The sequence below is a fragment of the Erinaceus europaeus genome, chromosome 17, assembly GCF_950295315.1.
Source record: "Erinaceus europaeus chromosome 17, mEriEur2.1, whole genome shotgun sequence".
NCBI classification, from domain to species: Eukaryota; Metazoa; Chordata; class Mammalia; order Eulipotyphla; family Erinaceidae; genus Erinaceus; species Erinaceus europaeus.
This window is the reverse complement of record NC_080178.1, coordinates 43,382,844-43,403,087: the sequence shown is the minus strand read 5'-3', so window position 1 is coordinate 43,403,087 and position 20,244 is coordinate 43,382,844. Positions and strand designations below refer to the sequence as shown.

General features: G+C 39.5%; 1 protein-coding gene across 1 annotated transcript in view; it reads left to right on the top strand.

The window, feature by feature from the left end:
- LOC132533712 (protein SET-like) overlaps positions 1–4,890 on the top strand; it is a 53,719-nt gene extending 48,829 nt beyond the window's left edge. The window contains 2 exon segments of the mRNA XM_060175773.1: positions 2,228–2,379; positions 4,798–4,890. Coding sequence (XP_060031756.1) covers positions 2,228–2,379; positions 4,798–4,890 — 245 coding nt within the window.
- Positions 4,891–20,244: the final 15,354 nt, after the last annotated feature.

Genomic DNA, 20,244 nt, shown 5'->3' with positions numbered 1-20,244 from the left:
TTCTCATGTACTATTCCTGTATAAGGAAGTGAGAGCATGGTGGGTGGTAGCTTAAAAGGCCCATTGTATCTAGGCAGGTACCTTAACTTTCCATTTATTAATTAGGCTATGTGAGGTGTCCCCTCTACTGTGGGAACCACCAATCTTTCTCTATGTTTTAGGGGGACTACTAAAGGAAGTGGTGTAGATAAATGGGGAGACAATTCTTCCTCTTGGAGTCTCCTGAAAAATTCTGCATTACTGATATTCCTTGTTCCGTTATGATCAATCTTACAGGGTGCAATGCAGGTTTTGTCATTACTTTTGTTATTGATCAGGCTCTGAGCCTGGCCATAGGTAAATATTATTAAGACCACAAAGAGCTTAATCCCAAGACCTATACATGGCAAAAGGCAAGATGGTTTCAGTTTATCCTGGAGAGTCCAGCAAGCTGAACTTCCTGCAAAGCTGGTAGTGTGTCAAGCAGGTCGCATAACAGTGCCTGTGCCATCTCCCCCTTTTTTATTTTGTAAATGAAACTTTCATGTTTCATTGAAATGGCTTTGATGCTGTGCCTTAGCACTCACTGAGCTCTTATGGTTGTTTTTGCTTTAATTTTAACTATGATTAATTATCCCTAAGCAAGCTTCCTGGAGTAGCTATTGTTTCTAAAAGGTGAGTTTTTATGAAGCAAATTAACAGTCTACCCCTATTCTATAAGCTTCTCAAGGCTGTGGGAAGAACCCACTGCTCTCTATATTTCCCTCTAACCTTTTCTGCTAGGGGTGTAGGTACCTGGATGATAAAGGGGTGGGGGGAGCTAGGAATTGCCTTACAGACAGCTTATCTGATAATTGGCCAATTGCTGTTTTGGACCTCTTTAGTCTGGGGGTCTTTAAGGGGTTGTTTTTTGTTAAACAGCATTCTCCTTAGGAACTTGCTATTTTCTCAGTTGTCATTTGGAAATTAACCAGTAAATCTTATAAAATAGCCAATAATACCCAATATTAATATCATGATTAGTGGAACAAAAAGGCAGAGTGGTTTCAGTTCAATCCAGGGCCACTCACCTTGCAGAGGCCCCCCACCATGCTTGGATCTTGTCAGATGGCTGGTGTGACTTGGCCTTCCCTAAAAACTGGTCCTTAAAGTCTTTAAAACCATTCTTCCCTCAGAGTTAACATTGAAAATCTTTTATCTGATACTTGCTCTCATTCATTGATTTCTCTCTTTTTATTCTGTCAACTTCCAGCTATACTAATTTAATACAATTTAGAAAAAGCTACTTTTTATGGTGGGGGAAATGTTATGTGATGATTTGTATTTTTATTTAGCAATATGGTAAAAACTCATTCTTTACAGTTAAAAAAGCAAACTTTCAAATAATAACACACACACATATATATGTATGTATATATATATACATACATATATATATATATATATTTAAGCTAGAACACTGCTCAGCTATGGTTATGGTGGTGTAGAGGATTAATTCTGGGCAAATAAAAATTATTCTGGGCAAATAAAAATTATAAAAATACATTTATTGGGAGTCAGGCGGTAGCGCAGTGCGTTAAGCACACGTGGCGCAAAACGCAAGGACCGGCTTAAGGATCCCAGTTCGAGCCCCAGCTCCCCACGTGCAGGGGAGTCACTTTACAGGTGGTGAAGCAGGTCTATAGGTGTCTATCTTTCTCTCCCCTTCTCTGTCTGAACTACTCTGCAAGGACTACTGAGCATCATTCTGGTACATGTGAAACTAGGGATCAAGATTTCGGACCTTATGCTTTCAAGCCCAGTATTTCATTCCCGACCCCACCTAGCAAGCCACTTAATTTATTAATTAACATGAAACTGAGAGAACAGAGCATTGCTCCGGCAATCCATGCATTGAACTCAAGTCCTCATGCTTAAGACTCCAATACTGTTAGCAATCTCCCAGTCTGCTTCAGAACTGATTTTTAAAGGGTTGAGTTTATTCCATAGGTGGTAGACCATTATATTCACATGACAGAAGCCACAGTGCCACTCCAGTAGGTGTGTGTGGCACTGGGAATTGAATCAGGAGCCTCCTGCATGTAAGTCCTGAACTCCACCAATGGAGCTATTTCCCTGACTGCTTATATCAGAACTTGCTTTCTTTTACTGCATTTACACTGGAAGTTCTTACTTATTTATGAATTAATTTATATGGACCCCAGTTAGGCTTGAAATATGTGTATATGTTCTTTTTTTTTTTTTCCAGGAGAAGGGAGCCAGCATCCTTTTGGAGCCATGAATATGGTGTGGACTCCATCTGTTGCTCAGATTGGAATTTCAGTGGAATTACTGGATAGCGTGGCTCAGCAAACTCCTGTAGGCAATGCTGCTGTGTCCTCAGTTGACTCCTTCACTCGGGTAATGTCATCTTATTTCCTTACTCCTTTAAAAAACAATATATACTTTAAAAATAAGCCTGGTGGGGAGTCGGGTAGTGAGTTAAGCACATGTGGCACAAAGTGCAAAGACTTGCATAAGGATACAGGTTTGAGCCCCTGGCTTCCCACCTGCAGGGGAGTCACTTCACAGGCAGTGAACCAGGTCTGCATGTGTCTATCTTTCTCTCCCCTTCTCTGTCTTCCCATCCTCTCTCCATTTCTCTCTGTCCTATGTAACAATAATAATAACTACATCAACAATGAAAAATAACAACAACAAAAGGGAAAATAAATAAATATAAAAAATTTATATAGTAAAAAATAGCCTGGTACTGGAAAGTTAAAAAAATGAAGGTGGATATATGACATTAATTACTGACTTTATGAATGCTTTTAGTTTATTTGTATATGCTTAAGTATCTTAGTATTTGTAAATGTTTTGATGAGTTTTTTTTAACATTTATTTGTATGTGTGCTAGAACAAGAGAATTCTGTTTATAGTGATTTCTATGATATTTAGGCTTAACTATTATACTTTACATATATGTTCTAAATTTTAAAAATTATTTTATTTATTTTATTTTTGAGAGAGTTGCAGAGAGAGAAAGACACAGAGAAACACCAGAGCAAGACACAATAAGCTCTGGCTTATTGTGATGCGGGGGATTGAACCTGGGACTTTGGAGCCTCTTTGCATAACCATTATCCTACTTACTTTTTTTTTCTCTACATTTTACTTACTGATGAGAGCATATGGATGAGAGAGAGAGAGAAAACAAGAAAATCTTTGTTGTATATAGTGCCAGTGCTCAATCTCAGACCCTCTGTGCACACAGGTCTGATGCTATCACGTTCATCCTCACTACTTCCATTTTTTTTAAGATAAAATATTGGGCTATAAGTAGCTTAGCAATCTACACAACAGACTTTCATGTAAAAGGCCCCAGAAGTCCAGAGCTGAGCAGTTCTCTGTTTTTTGTTTTTTTTTTAAATCAGAGCACTACTCAGTTCTGGCTTATGGTGGTGCGGGGGATTGAACCTGGGACTTTGGAGCCTCAGGCATGAGAGTCTCTTTGCATAACCATTATGCTATTTACCCTCTGCCCTGCTTTCTTTTTTAAATATAATTTATTTAATTGTTTTCCCTTTTGTTGCCCTTGCTTTTTATTGTTGTAGTACTTATTATTGTTGTTATTGATGTCATCATTATTAGACAGGACAGAGAGAAATGGAGAGAGGAGGGGGAGACAGAGAGGGGGAGAGAAAGGTAGACACCTGCAGACCTGCTTCATTCACTGCCTGTGAAATGACTCCCCTGCAGGGTGGGGAGCCGGGGGCTCGAACTGGGATCCTTATGCTGGGTCTTGCACTTTGCGCCATGTGTGTTTAACCACTGCGCTACCAACCGACTCCAAGCAGTTCTCTTCTTAAAAAGAGAAAAGCAAAATTACACATATGGTCCACTGCCCTTCCGTTTCCCTCCTTATATCTGCTCTGTGTCTTTTTTTTATGATAAGACATTTATTTATTTATTTATTTATTTATTCTGCCTTCAGGGTTATCACTGGGACATGGTTCCTGCACTACAAATCCACTGCTCTTGGAGGTCATTTTTCCCATTTATGTTGCCCTTGTTGTTATTATTGTTGGATAAGATAGAGACATCGAGAAGGGAGGGGAAGACAGAGAGGGAGAGAAAGGTAGATACCTGCAGACCTACTTCACCACTTGTGAAGCGACACCCAAAACGCCACCACCACCACCACCACCACCACCCTCCCGCCTTGCAGGTGGGTACCCTGGAACTCGAACCGGGATCCTTATGTAGTCCTTGTGCTTTGCCCCATGTGCGATTAACCTGCTGTGCTACCACCCTACTCCCTTGATAAGACCTTTTTATCTGTGTTCCAGTGGATAGTGGCATTACTTCTAGATCTGGAATCTGTACCATAAATCAGTACATTTATCTATGTGTGTGAGTTTCTTTGTATTTGAAATGCCTGGAAGCATTTGGCCTGTGAATACTGACATCCTAGTGCCTGCTGGTATGTTGATTACATGGAGCAGTCTGCAGCCTAGAGGAGGGCTCACACCAAGCTGGCACCTTGATCTTGAACTTGCAGTCTCCAGAATTGTGAGAAATCTTGTGTTACCATCTACCCAGTCTGAGGTCATTTGTGATAGCAGTTGAATGGGAAAAGATACACTGACACTTATTTTTTTATTAATAAATGTCATATATATATATATGTTAACCCAGGCAAGCTAAATTCTGGTAATATGCCAAGTTATCTTCTGTTAAGTTCAGTTATTAATAGAGAGCTCAGCTAGCGTTTAGGCAGTTTAGATTTGGAGAATACTGAAGAAACTAAATTTCTCCTGTTATCTCTTCTGAAAGGTAAAGGAAACCCAAAGAGCTCATGCAGAAAGGCATCTTAGCAGTTTTATTGTGACTGGATTTTGGAAAGGCAAATTCAATGAGCTGTCATAGAAGACAAGGTATGAATGAATACGAGTAAACAGTATGTGTAAGGCAAGAAATAGTCTCCATTTTCTGGATCCAATACACTAGAAAACATAATACAGTTTGCAGCTGGTTTCCCAGTACCCCCCAGAGTACTTTTTTTCCAAATCTGTCTTTAAAAATATAAATTTATCTTTATTTTACTTGTTAAAAGAGAGAACCAGAGCCTCACTCCAGCATGTACACTACCATATACTGACTGAACTTGGAGCCTCATGCTTGAGTCCAACAATTTCGCCACTGTGTCAGCTCCTGGATCACCTTTATTTTTATTTTTATTTATTTTTTGACCAGAGCTTTATTTAGCACTGGTTTAAAGTGGTACCAGAGATTCATTGGGACCCCAGAGCCTCAGACATAAGAGTCTTTTGCAGTGAGGATCCTGGGGTCCCTTCTATACAGCTGGGGGGAATGAAAATTGGTACAACTCCTGTGGGAAGCAGTCTGGAGATTCTTTTTACTGTTATTATCTTTTCCTTTTATAAATCATCCACATGCCCCATAGGGTTGAGTCTCCACCAATACATCTTGATGTGAATGTTACCAATGTAGGTGACTGTGACAGAACCCACAATTCGCAACTCTGGCTACTTGTCTTTGTTTATAGAACATGTTCTTGACATCTTTTAATTTTTTTTATTATTTATTTGTTGAGTAGGGGCAGAAAGAAATTGAGAGAGAAGACAGAGATGAAGAGAGAAAGAGCCACTTGCAACAATGCTTCACCTTTTCTGAAGCTTTCCCCCTGCAGACAGATATGTGTGTGTGTGTGGACCAAGGGCTTGAAATGGGTCCTTGTGTATTTTAACTATTGTACTCTGCCAAATGCACCACTGCCTGGTCCCCATCCTTGACATCTATAGAGCAACACATCTCTCTATTCTTTTCCCTTTTTTTCTTTATTATTTTTCTTAATGGCTTTTTTCTTAATGGCTTTTTCTTAATATCTTCTTCTTATTGTCTACTGTGAACAGTAATGACCATTAAAAAAGAAAAAACCGGGATTTCGGTGACAGCGCCGCAGTAATTAAGTGCAAGTGGTGCAAAGCGCAGGGGTAGGAGTAAGGATCCCGGTTCGAGACCCTGGCTCCCCATCTGCAGGGGAGTCGCTTCACAAGCAATGAAGCAGGTCTGTAGGTGTCTATATCTTTCTCTCTCCCTCTCTGTCTTCTGTTCCTCTCTCTATTTCTCTCTGTCCTAATGACGACATTAATAACAACAACAATAATAACTACAACAACAATAAAACAAGTGCAACAAAAGGGAAAATAAAAAAAAGAAAGAAAAAGCTTGTAAATGTTGGCACCTATATGGAAGGATTGCAGGGGATTTTGTTCGAAAGATGCCCTGTGGGAGTATGGAGGTAGCGCAGCAGATTAAGCACATGCAGCACAAAGCACAAGGACCTATGTAAGGAGCCCGGTTCAAGCCCCCAGCTCCCCACCTTCAGGGGAGTCGCTTCACAAGCCGTGAAGCAGGTCTACAGGTGTCTTTGTTTCTCTCTCCCTCTGTCTTCCCCTCATCACTCCATTTCATTCTGTTCTATCCAAACAAAGATGATTTTAATAACCATAACAATGAAAAAAACAAGGGCAACAAAAGGGAATACATATTAAAAAACAACTTAAAAAAATAAATGATGCCCCGTATGTTTATGGTTTTGATTTAAAGCTTTTAAAAATTTTTTTAAATATGTATTCCCTTTGTTGCCTTTTTTTTAATTGCTGTAGTTATTATTGTTGTTATTGATGTCATTGTTGTTAGAAAAGACAGAGAGAAATGGAGAGAAGAGGGAAAGACAGTGGGGGAGAGAAAGACACCTGCAGACCTGCTTCACTGCCTGTGAAGTGAATACCCTGCAGGTGGGGAGCTGGCAGCTCAAACCGGGATCCTTACACAAGGGGAAAAAAGGGGGAATAAAAACATCCAGGAGCAATGGATTTGTAGTGCAAGGACCAAGTCCCAGCAATAACCCTGGAGGAAAAAAAAAGAGAGAGAGAACTTCTCTAGTCTAAATAACATCAAAAACATAAAGGTTCAAGAAGCCCAGAGGTTCCCAAACAGAATTAACCCAGACTTAAAGACACCTCGACACTTCATATTTAGAATGGAAAGGGATAAGGATAAAGAAAGGATCCTGAAGGCAGCAAGAGAAAAACAAAGAGTTACCTACAGAGGAAAACCCATAAGATTAGCAGCAGACATCTCCACACAAACACTACAGGCCAGAAGAGAACAGCAAGATATCTATCTAGTGCTCAATGAGAAAGGCTTTCAGCCAAGACTACTGTATCCTGCTAGACTGTCATTCCGACTAGATGGAGGCATCAAAACCTTCTCAGACAAGCAACAGTTGAAAGAATCAACTATCACCAAGCCTTCCCTGAAAGAAGTTCTGAAAGGTCTCCTATAAACAGTCAGAACACCATAATTATGTCATATATCAGAACACACTAAAAATCTATAATGATGCTAAAATATATTCAATCTATGATATCAATAGATGTCAATGGTCAGAATTCACCTATTAAAAGGCACAGAGAAGGAAGATGGTTCCAAAAACACAACCCAACAATATGATATCTACAGGAAACCAACATAACTCAACAAGAAAGGATCCCAAAGGCTGCAGGAGAAAAACAAAGAGTCACTTACAGAGGAAAACCCATAAGATCGGCAGCAAATTTCTCCACACAAACACTAAAGGCCAGAAGAGAATGGCAAGATATCTATCTAGTGCTCAATCAGAAAGGCTTTCATCCAAGATTACTGTTAGACTCTCATTCAGAATAGATGGAGGCATAACAACCTTCTAAGACAAGCAGCAGTTGAAAGAATCAACTATCACCAAACCTGCTCTGAAAGAAATTCTGAAAGTTGTATAAACAGTCAGATCACCTTAAATATGCCATATAACAGAACACTCTAAAGATCTACAATAATGATGATAAAATATCTTCAATCTATGATAACAATAAACATCAATGAGTGAACCAGGCAGTGCCACACCTATTTAAGCACTCACGTTACAGTGCACAAGAACCTGGGTTCAAGCGCCTGGTCCCCACCTGCAGGGGGAAGATTCACAAGTGGTAAAGCAGGGCTTCAGGTGTCTCTCTCCCTCTCTATCTCCCCCTTCCCTCTCCATTTCTGTCTCTATCCAATAGTAAATAAATAAATAAATGTCAATGGCATGAATTCACGTATTAAAAGGGGCAAAGTAGAAACATGGATCAGAAAGAAAAAAAAAGTCCTATGTTGTCTGTAGGAATCCCACCTATCTCAGCAAGACAAACACAGACTCAAAGTGAAAGGATGGAAAACTATCGTATGAGCCAATGGACCACACAAAAAAAGGACAGGAACAGCTATGTGTATATCTGACACAATAGACCTTAAAATAAATAAAATTTAAAAAGATAGGGATGGACATTACTTAGTGCTCAGAGGATCAATCAAGAGGACTTAATGATTATCAACATTTATGCAACCAAGGAGAGGCTATTTAAATATATCAAATATCTACTGCAAGAGCTACAGCAATATATTAACAGCAAGTAACACAGTCATAATAGGGAACTTAAACATACCACTCTATTCACTTGAAAGATTATCCAGGCAGAAAATCAATAAAGAAATGAGAAAGGTAAATAAGGAGAGTAAAAATGGTGACGTAATCATTTTCAGCCCATCTTGGATGGAGCTTAAAGTAATCATGTTAAGTGAAATAAGTCAGAAACAGAAGGATGTATATGAGATGACCTCATTCACAGGCAGAAGTTGAAAAACAAGATCAGAAGAGAAAGAATTAAGTTGAACCCCAACTGCAGGTGGTATAATGCAGCAAAGTAAGACTCTGGAGTTAATGAGTGGGAGAGGGAGTTCAGGTCTTGGGACAGGATGATAGAGGGCCTACTGGGGGATGTAGTGTTGTGTGGAGGAGTGGGAGGTGTTATGCATGTACAAACTGTTGTGTTTGCTTTTGACTGTAGAGCATTGATTCCCCCCAATAAAGAAGAAAAAATGAATTTGCATCTACAGGGCTGTCGTCATTTGCATTTCTATTAGAGAATGTGCACTAGGTAGAAACCACCGGCTTGCATTAACTGGAGCAGTGGAGCACCAGTCCAAAGACAGTCTGCACTAGACACACCAGTGAAGGGTTTTGTGATCTGGCCTCTGGGTTCCAGTCTAGGGGTCTGGGACTTGGCAGCTCTGTTAGCATGGGGTTACTTACATTTTATCATTTTCAAGACAAGTTCATGCTAACTATGCAGTGAACAAGGGTGTACAAGGACATCTTCAAGGGCCTAGACATGAGTTTATTTAGAAGTAGTTCTACTTTTCCTTTTGTGAGCAACATCTAGTCTGTTTTCCACAGGGATTGCTCCACTTTACCTACCCATCAACAGTACACCCAGGGCCTCTGATTTCTTCTCCTCTCAGCACTCATTTCTGTTTGAATAATATCTACTCTAGCAGGTACTGAGGTTTTGGCTTGCATTTCTCTGGTGAGTACTCAACTTTTCCCACAATCCTGTTGTAGATCTTCTTTGGAGGAATATCTGGTCAGTGGTTTTGCCTATTTACAAACTTGAGTTATTTGGTGTCAGACGCTTTGAGTTCCATGAGTTCCTTTAAGTTATCATTTTGAATATAAACCTGCATTTAGATATATGATTTGCACAGATGTTATCCTATTACATAGGTTGTGTCTGGAGGAGTCACAGATTCTAACTCAACTTAAAATCTAAGAAGAGTAAAGTTTTTCTTCCTTTCTCTGCTGCTCATTTGTCATGTCTGCCTTTCAAGTTTTTTGTGTTTTTTTTTATTTTATTTAACACAGTTCTGGCTTGTGTATGGGGAACTGAAACTGGAATTTTAAAACCTCACGGAAGAGAGTCTCTGCATAACTATTATGCTATCTCTCCATCTCTCAATTTCTATATCTGTAAATTACAATTCTTTTTTTTTTTTTTTTTTTTTTTTTTTTTACCAGAGCAGTACTCAGTTCTGGATTATGGTGGTGTGCGGGACTGAACCTGGGACTCTGGAGCATCAGGCATGAGAGTCTCTTTGCATAACCATTTTGCTATTTACTCCCACCCTCTAATTCATTTTGTAAAATATTTTTTATTATTGAATAGAGACTAAGAGAAGTGGACATGGAAGAAAGAAATAGAGAGGGAGAGAGAAAAACCTGTAACACAGCTTCAGCACTTGTAATTAGTCATAACTTGATACTTGTTAAAATGTTTTGTACCAGTGGTATGGGATTTAGCCTACTAGGTAAAGAGTTGGACTCTCAAGCGTTAGGTCTTGAGTTCGATCCCCGGTAGCACATGTACCAGTGATGTCTGGTTCTTTCTCTCTCCCCTATCCCTCTCATAAAAAATTTTAAAAAAGTTTTGTACCATATTCTGAAATTGCTGATATACTGCATACCACAGTCACAGTCTAACTTGCATGGCTGATAGTTTCGCTTTCACCTGAACACAGATGATGAAGAAAAGTTTTTGTAATTTGTTATGTAACAGGGAATGTTCATAAATAGGACCTCTTTTTTAATATTTTATTTTATTTTAATGGGAGAGAAAAATAGAGATACAGAAAGATTAGAGTGCTGCTCAGCTCTGGCTTATGGTGGTGCTCAGGACTAAACCTGGGACTTCAGATCATCAAGCATGAAAATCTTTTGCAAAGCCACTTTGTTGTCTCCCTAACTATGAATATGACTTTCTGTATGTCTAATCTTTCTATCAATTCATCTATACATCTAACTACCCAGTAAAAAGAAGCATAAAAGATCATTTTTATCATCAGGACAACTGCAATGACATCATAGGTACTCGTTATAATTGTAATAACACATAACATGTGCTATGCTGTATAGTTACAAGCACTTTTGTATAAACTGTATTAGCAGTCCTGGGAAACAATACTTTATCCCTATTATTTGTCTCTCACTGACAGTAACCCACTTAGTTGGAAAGTGACTGCCTTGCTGATGAGAAGTAGAGATGGAAGACTTAAATTTTTATTTTATTATCACACTCTCATTTTTTTTCTTTGTTACCAGAGCACTGATCAGCTCCAGTTTATGGTGGTGCAAGGGACTGAACCTGAGACTTTGGAGTCTCAGGCATCAGAATCTCTTTGCATAACCATATGTTACCTATCCTACCACCCACCCCGTCTGTCCTTTATTATCTTCTTAACACAGTCATCACATACTTTATATCCCATATTTGTATCAGTCAGCTAGAGGGTGTGGGTCATTCTTTGGGAGGCACCAGATCCCAGGAAGAGTGTTGACTTCACTAGAAGGAAGAAGAGTTTCTGTTGCCAGCATGGCTCTCCACTGAGTTTCCCCAGAGTTCTTACCCCTGCCTTGAGTGCCTGTGCTCCTGGTGAAACCCAGCTTCCTGTGTGCCTCCCTGAGGAGAACTCTTGACTCCCAAGTCTCTCTCTTCCTCTTTGGTTTTGCATGAAAAAGGTCATTTCACTCTCCTTAGTGTCCTAAGCCCACTCACTCTGTACATGCACATTAATGAAATATCTTGTTGGCTGACGGCCCTAGCAATAGTCCTGATGGAGGGGGCTGGAGTGAAGCAATTTCTAGGGAAAGCCTCTGCTCTGGGAGGTGAGGGACACTAGTGATAAAGTGGCACTAGTGTCAAGAGAGATCAAGATGCTCTCTCCAGCAGTGTTCCCAGTCCATTTCCTTGTGGGCCATATGTATGTAAACTATTCTATTTTACTGGGCCAAGAGCTATGAAAACCTGTGTGTGTGTGTGTGTGTGTGTGTGTGTGTGTGTGTGTGTGTGTGTGTGTGAGAGAGAGAGAGAGGGGGGGGGGGAGAGATGGGGGGATATAGTGGGAAGGAAAAAGAGAGATACCTGCTAGTCAAGGCTGGGAGCTTGAACTCAGGTCTTTGTGCCCTACCTGGCATGTCACTACCTGGCCTCCATATAGAATTTATTCCTATAACTCTTACAACAAAATCTGTGATGAAAGGTAGCTGTTCAGGTATAGTATAGGACTTTGCATTTGTGGTGCAATGGTTTTGTGACCTGGCATCAAGTATGGGAGAGTAATGCTGTTCTTTCCCTCTTTTTAATAAATAAACCAAAAACCCAACACAAGATACCAATGTCCATGTCCAGTGGAGAAGCAATTACAGAAGCCAGAACTTCCATTTTCTGTACACCATAAAGAATTTTGGTCCATACTCCCAGAGGGGTAAATGTCAGGGAAAGGTGACTACAGGGCTCTGAACTCCAATTTCATCAGGAACCAGAGAGAGAAGGAAAAGAAAGAGAAAAAAAAAAGGGGGGGGGCTCACAAGTATTAAGTGTGACTTAGAAAGGAAGAGGAAGCAAGATCATAGGGAAAATGGGGAAATATATATATAGAGAGAGACTGACAGTTGTACAAATAATAGTCAACCTATATTTGTGATCTTGGGAGAACAAATGCAGTATCCTATGAAGGGCATGGGGATAGAAAACACTGGCAGTGGGAAAAGCATGGAATTATACTCCTGTTATCTTATAATTTTGTAAATCAATATTAAATCACTAACAAAAATATTTTTAAAGTTAGGCATAGAGAACCTAAAATTCTATTATTGAAAATATATGCAAGAGAAATGACAGCACATGCCCATTAAAAAAACATGTATACAGGGGACAGTGAGATACTTTACCTGGGAGGGTGTCTGCTTTGCCAGGTGCATCACCCAGGTTTGAGCTACTGCTACACCACATGGGGGCACTATCACACTGAGGAACGTTTTGGTGCTGTGGTATCTGTCCCTTTCTTTACAGAAAAGTGAGGCCCCAGAGAGGACAAAACAAAAACAAAAAAATAAAATAAACCTTGTACATGAATATACACAGCAACATTACTCATAACAGCCAAAGATGCAATCAACCCAAAAGTATGGCTAAAATGTGGTCTATCCATCTAGAGAGACAGCTCACGATCTAGGGGACATGCCTTGTCTAATTGTGTGGGTGGGACTCAAGCACTGGCACCAAGTACAAGGTGACATGGAAACAGGGGCAGCTCTGGAATCGTCTGTCTCTCCCCCTTTCTAGCTGAATGAAAAATCAATCTAAGAACAATGAAATTACATATAAATGAGGCCCCAGTTCCACTGAGGGAAATGTGGCATAATCATGAAATGGAAAAGATATTTTTTAGCAAAAAATATGTATTATACATGCTGAAAATGAGTAAATCGCGAAAATATGCTAAATGAAGGAAGGGACTCACAAAAGACTGTACTGTGTGTTTTTGGTTGCATAAAAAACACTGGAAAGGGAAATTTGGGTTAGGAGATTGCATAGTGGTTATGCAAAAGACTTTTTTTTGCATTTTTAATATTTATTTATTCCCTTTTGTTGCCCTCTTTGTTTTGTTGTTGTAGTTATTATTGATGTTGTTGTTGTTGGATAGGACAGAGAGAAATGGAGAGAGGAGGGGAAGACAGAGAGGGGGAGAGAAAGACAGACACCTGCAGACCTGCTTCACCGCCTGTGAAGCGACTCCCCTGCAGGTGGGAATCCAGGGTCCCTAACCAGGATCCTCACTGCAAAAGACTCTTATGTCTGAGGCTCTGGGGTCCCAATGAATCTCTGGTACCACTTTAAACCAGTGCTAAATAAAGCTCTGGTCAAAAAATAAATAAAAATAAAAATAAAGGTGATCCAGGAGCTGACACAGTGGCGAAATTGTTGGACTCAAGCATGAGGCTCCAAGTTCAGTCAGTATATGGTAGTGTACATGCTGGAGTGAGGCTCTGGTTCTCTCTTTTAACAAGTAAAATAAAGATAAATTTATATTTTTAAAGACAGATTTGGAAAAAAAGTACTCTGGGGGGTACTGGGAAACCAGCTGCAAACTGTATTATGTTTTCTAGTGTATTGGATCCAGAAAATGGAGACTATTTCTTGCCTTACACATACTGTTTACTCGTATTCATTCATACCTTGTCTTCTATGACAGCTCATTGAATTTGCCTTTCCAAAATCCAGTCACAATAAAACTGCTAAGATGCCTTTCTGCATGAGCTCTTTGGGTTTCCTTTACCTTTCAGAAGAGATAACAGGAGAAATTTAGTTTCTTCAGTATTCTCCAAATCTAAACTGCCTAAACGCTAGCTGAGCTCTCTATTAATAACTGAACTTAACAGAAGATAACTTGGCATATTACCAGAATTTAGCTTGCCTGGGTTAACATATATATATATATGACATTTATTAATAAAAAAATAAGTGTCAGTGTATCTTTTCCCATTCAACTGCTATCACAAATGACCTCAGACTGGGTAGATGGTAACACAAGATTTCTCACAATTCTGGAGACTGCAAGTTCAAGATCAAGGTGCCAGCTTGGTGTGAGCCCTCCTCTAGGCTGCAGACTGCTCCATGTAATCAACATACCAGCAGGCACTAGGATGTCAGTATTCACAGGCCAAATGCTTCCAGGCATTTCAAATACAAAGAAACTCACACACATAGATAAATGTACTGATTTATGGTACAGATTCCAGATCTAGAAGTAATGCCACTATCCACTGGAACACAGATAAAAAGGTCTTATCAAGGGAGTAGGGTGGTAGCACAGCAGGTTAATCGCACATGGGGCAAAGCACAAGGACTACATAAGGATCCCGGTTCGAGTTCCAGGGTACCCACCTGCAAGGCGGGAGGGTGGTGGTGGTGGTGGTGGTGGTGGCGTTTTGGGTGTCGCTTCACAAGTGGTGAAGTAGGTCTGCAGGTATCTACCTTTCTCTCCCTCTCTGTCTTCCCCTCCCTTCTCGATGTCTCTATCTTATCCAACAATAATAACAACAAGGGCAACATAAATGGGAAAAATGACCTCCAAGAGCAGTGGATTTGTAGTGCAGGAACCATGTCCCAGTGATAACCCTGAAGGCAGAATAAATAAATAAATAAATAAATAAATAAATAAATGTCTTATCATAAAAAAAAGACACAGAGCAGATATAAGGAGGGAAACGGAAGGGCAGTGGACCATATGTGTAATTTTGCTTTTCTCTTTTTAAGAAGAGAACTGCTTGGAGTCGGTTGGTAGCGCAGTGGTTAAACACACATGGCGCAAAGTGCAAGACCCAGCATAAGGATCCCAGTTCGAGCCCCCGGCTCCCCACCCTGCAGGGGAGTCATTTCACAGGCAGTGAATGAAGCAGGTCTGCAGGTGTCTACCTTTCTCTCCCCCTCTCTGTCTCCCCCTCCTCTCTCCATTTCTCTCTGTCCTGTCTAATAATGATGACATCAATAACAACAATAATAAGTACTACAACAATAAAAAGCAAGGGCAACAAAAGGGAAAACAATTAAATAAATTATATTTAAAAAAGAAAGCAGGGCAGAGGGTAAATAGCATAATGGTTATGCAAAGAGACTCTCATGCCTGAGGCTCCAAAGTCCCAGGTTCAATCCCCCGCACCACCATAAGCCAGAACTGAGTAGTGCTCTGGTTTAAAAAAAAAACAAAAAACAGAGAACTGCTCAGCTCTGGACTTCTGGGGCCTTTTACATGAAAGTCTGTTGTGTAGATTGCTAAGCTACTTATAGCCCAATATTTTATCTTAAAAAAAATGGAAGTAGTGAGGATGAACGTGATAGCATCAGACCTGTGTGCACAGAGGGTCTGAGATTGAGCACTGGCACTATATACAACAAAGATTTTCTTGTTTTCTCTCTCTCTCTCATCCATATGCTCTCATCAGTAAGTAAAATGTAGAGAAAAAAAAAGTAAGTAGGATAATGGTTATGCAAAGAGGCTCCAAAGTCCCAGGTTCAATCCCCCGCATCACAATAAGCCAGAGCTTATTGTGTCTTGCTCTGGTGTTTCTCTGTGTCTTTCTCTCTCTGCAACTCTCTCAAAAATAAAATAAATAAAATAATTTTTAAAATTTAGAACATATATGTAAAGTATAATAGTTAAGCCTAAATATCATAGAAATCACTATAAACAGAATTCTCTTGTTCTAGCACACATACAAATAAATGTTAAAAAAAACTCATCAAAACATTTACAAATACTAAGATACTTAAGCATATACAAATAAACTAAAAGCATTCATAAAGTCAGTAATTAATGTCATATATCCACCTTCATTTTTTTAACTTTCCAGTACCAGGCTATTTTTTACTATATAAATTTTTTATATTTATTTATTTTCCCTTTTGTTGTTGTTATTTTTCATTGTTGATGTAGTTATTATTATTGTTACATAGGACAGAGAGAAATGGAGAGAGGATGGGAAGACAGAGAAGGGGAGAGAAAGATAGACACATGCAGACCTGGTTCACTGCCTGTGAAGTGACTCCCCTGCAGGTGGGAAGCCAGGGGCTCAAACCTGTATCCTTATGCAAGTCTTTGCACTTTGTGCCACATGTGCTTAACTCACTACCCGACTCCCCACCAGGCTTATTTTTAAAGTATATATTGTTTTTTAAAGGAGTAAGGAAATAAGATGACATTACCCGAGTGAAGGAGTCAACTGAGGACACAGCAGCATTGCCTACAGGAGTTTGCTGAGCCACGCTATCCAGTAATTCCACTGAAATTCCAATCTGAGCAACAGATGGAGTCCACACCATATTCATGGCTCCAAAAGGATGCTGGCTCCCTTCTCCTGGAAAAAAAAAAAAAGAACATATACACATATTTCAAGCCTAACTGGGGTCCATATAAATTAATTCATAAATAAGTAAGAACTTCCAGTGTAAATGCAGTAAAAGAAAGCAAGTTCTGATATAAGCAGTCAGGGAAATAGCTCCATTGGTGGAGTTCAGGACTTACATGCAGGAGGCTCCTGATTCAATTCCCAGTGCCACACACACCTACTGGAGTGGCACTGTGGCTTCTGTCATGTGAATATAATGGTCTACCACCTATGGAATAAACTCAACCCTTTAAAAATCAGTTCTGAAGCAGACTGGGAGATTGCTAACAGTATTGGAGTCTTAAGCATGAGGACTTGAGTTCAATGCATGGATTGCCGGAGCAATGCTCTGTTCTCTCAGTTTCATGTTAATTAATAAATTAAGTGGCTTGCTAGGTGGGGTCGGGAATGAAATACTGGGCTTGAAAGCATAAGGTCCGAAATCTTGATCCCTAGTTTCACATGTACCAGAATGATGCTCAGTAGTCCTTGCAGAGTAGTTCAGACAGAGAAGGGGAGAGAAAGATAGACACCTATAGACCTGCTTCACCACCTGTAAAGTGACTCCCCTGCACGTGGGGAGCTGGGGCTCGAACTGGGATCCTTAAGCCGGTCCTTGCGTTTTGCGCCACGTGTGCTTAACGCACTGCGCTACCGCCTGACTCCCAATAAATGTATTTTTATAATTTTTATTTGCCCAGAATAATTTTTATTTGCCCAGAATTAATCCTCTACACCACCATAACCATAGCTGAGCAGTGTTCTAGCTTAAATATATATATATATATATGTATGTATATATATATACATACATATATATGTGTGTGTGTTATTATTTGAAAGTTTGCTTTTTTAACTGTAAAGAATGAGTTTTTACCATATTGCTAAATAAAAATACAAATCATCACATAACATTTCCCCCACCATAAAAAGTAGCTTTTTCTAAATTGTATTAAATTAGTATAGCTGGAAGTTGACAGAATAAAAAGAGAGAAATCAATGAATGAGAGCAAGTATCAGATAAAAGATTTTCAATGTTAACTCTGAGGGAAGAATGGTTTTAAAGACTTTAAGGACCAGTTTTTAGGGAAGGCCAAGTCACACCAGCCATCTGACAAGATCCAAGCATGGTGGGGGGCCTCTGCAAGGTGAGTGGCCCTGGATTGAACTGAAACCACTCTGCCTTTTTGTTCCACTAATCATGATATTAATATTGGGTATTATTGGCTATTTTATAAGATTTACTGGTTAATTTCCAAATGACAACTGAGAAAATAGCAAGTTCCTAAGGAGAATGCTGTTTAACAAAAAACAACCCCTTAAAGACCCCCAGACTAAAGAGGTCCAAAACAGCAATTGGCCAATTATCAGATAAGCTGTCTGTAAGGCAATTCCTAGCTCCCCCCACCCCTTTATCATCCAGGTACCTACACCCCTAGCAGAAAAGGTTAGAGGGAAATATAGAGAGCAGTGGGTTCTTCCCACAGCCTTGAGAAGCTTATAGAATAGGGGTAGACTGTTAATTTGCTTCATAAAAACTCACCTTTTAGAAACAATAGCTACTCCAGGAAGCTTGCTTAGGGATAATTAATCATAGTTAAAATTAAAGCAAAAACAACCATAAGAGCTCAGTGAGTGCTAAGGCACAGCATCAAAGCCATTTCAATGAAACATGAAAGTTTCATTTACAAAATAAAAAAGGGGGAGATGGCACAGGCACTGTTATGCGACCTGCTTGACACACTACCAGCTTTGCAGGAAGTTCAGCTTGCTGGACTCTCCAGGATAAACTGAAACCATCTTGCCTTTTGCCATGTATAGGTCTTGGGATTAAGCTCTTTGTGGTCTTAATAATATTCACCTATGGCCAGGCTCAGAGCCTGATCAATAACAAAAGTAATGACAAAACCTGCATTGCACCCTGTAAGATTGATCATAACGGAACAAGGAATATCAGTAATGCAGAATTTTTCAGGAGACTCCAAGAGGAAGAATTGTCTCCCCATTTATCTACACCACTTCCTTTAGTAGTCCCCCTAAAACATAGAGAAAGATTGGTGGTTCCCACAGTAGAGGGGACACCTCACATAGCCTAATTAATAAATGGAAAGTTAAGGTACCTGCCTAGATACAATGGGCCTTTTAAGCTACCACCCACCATGCTCTCACTTCCTTATACAGGAATAGTACATGAGAATCTAGGTCACATAATAAGCATACAAAAAAGCGAGTTTAATTTTATGGGGTAAAATTAAGTATCACCTTGCTGCCTTCTCAGTAAGGAACAAAACAAAACTCCTTGATCAAACAATGGAACAGATTATATGAAAAATGGGCTGTTCAATTTGTTTAAGGCCCCTAGAAACATAACAAGCTTGAATTTTCTATGAACCACAGCTTCCGATGCCTAGGGGCAAGAGGATGGCATAAACATACATAATAGGGAGAATATTAATCTTAATCAAAAGGACATCTGACTAGCACACAGGTACAGGAAATAACAAAAGACCTAGAAACTGTGATGTGATCTCTAGGGAGAAAAGTGCCCGTGGAATGCGAATATTCCACAAAGCAGGTGTTCCCTACCTGTGCTGTGCTTACTTGGTGATTTTTGTTTTAATAATCTATACCTTGGTGATTTCTGTATTAATGATCTATGCCTTATGAGACTATAAAAATAAAGTTCTGCTTGAGCATGACAGAGATGTCTGCCTGAGCTTGATTCAGCATCAACTCACTCATCTCTCATTCTTGGCCAACACCCCTCCTTTGGGATCCCTGAGACCTGCTGGGGCTGGCCCCTGGCAGGTTTTAACATTTCCTGAAAATTTCACCAAAGAAAGATCTATAAATGGCCACTTGTACAGATTATACCTCTTAAGAAAAACATACAATGAAGTTACTATCTTTTTTCCAATTACCTGATCTTTCTATAACTGTAAAACTTTTAGATGTTTTACTTTGGTTTTGAATTTAGTTTGGAGAGACCAAAGCATCACTGCAGAATTACAGAGCTGAAGGTTGAACCCAGGGCCTTAAATATGCAAGTCTGTGTTCTAGCTGCTAAACAAACAAGGAAGCTTGACTAAAAAATTAACTAACTAATTAATTAAATAAGACACTGAGATAAAAAACCTAGTTTTTAGAAAAGTGATCCTAATAACTCGAATATTTACTGCAAATATCAAAACCCTTCTTAAATTTTCAAGCAAATGAGAAAAACCATAAATGTGTTTAAATGCTCTAAAAAACACATTCACTATACATAACTGGTCTGAGATTTTTCAGTGCTTTTAAAATTATTCTAAATTATGTATTTATTACTATTGGGTAGAGACAGAGAAATTGAGAAGGAAGGAGACAGAGAAGACACCTGCAGTGCTGCTTCACCACTCATGAAGCTTTCCCCCTCAGGTAGTGACCAGGGGCTTGACCCTGGGCCCTTGTGCATTGTAACACGTGGTGCATCACCACCTAGTCCCGTTAAAATTATTTTAATTTTACATGTTAACTTTCCAGATCTGTCATTTCTATCAACACTGAGAGAATGTACTTCACATAGTCTACCTTTTAGAATATTTTGAGATTTACAGTTAATTCTTTATATATATGGTATG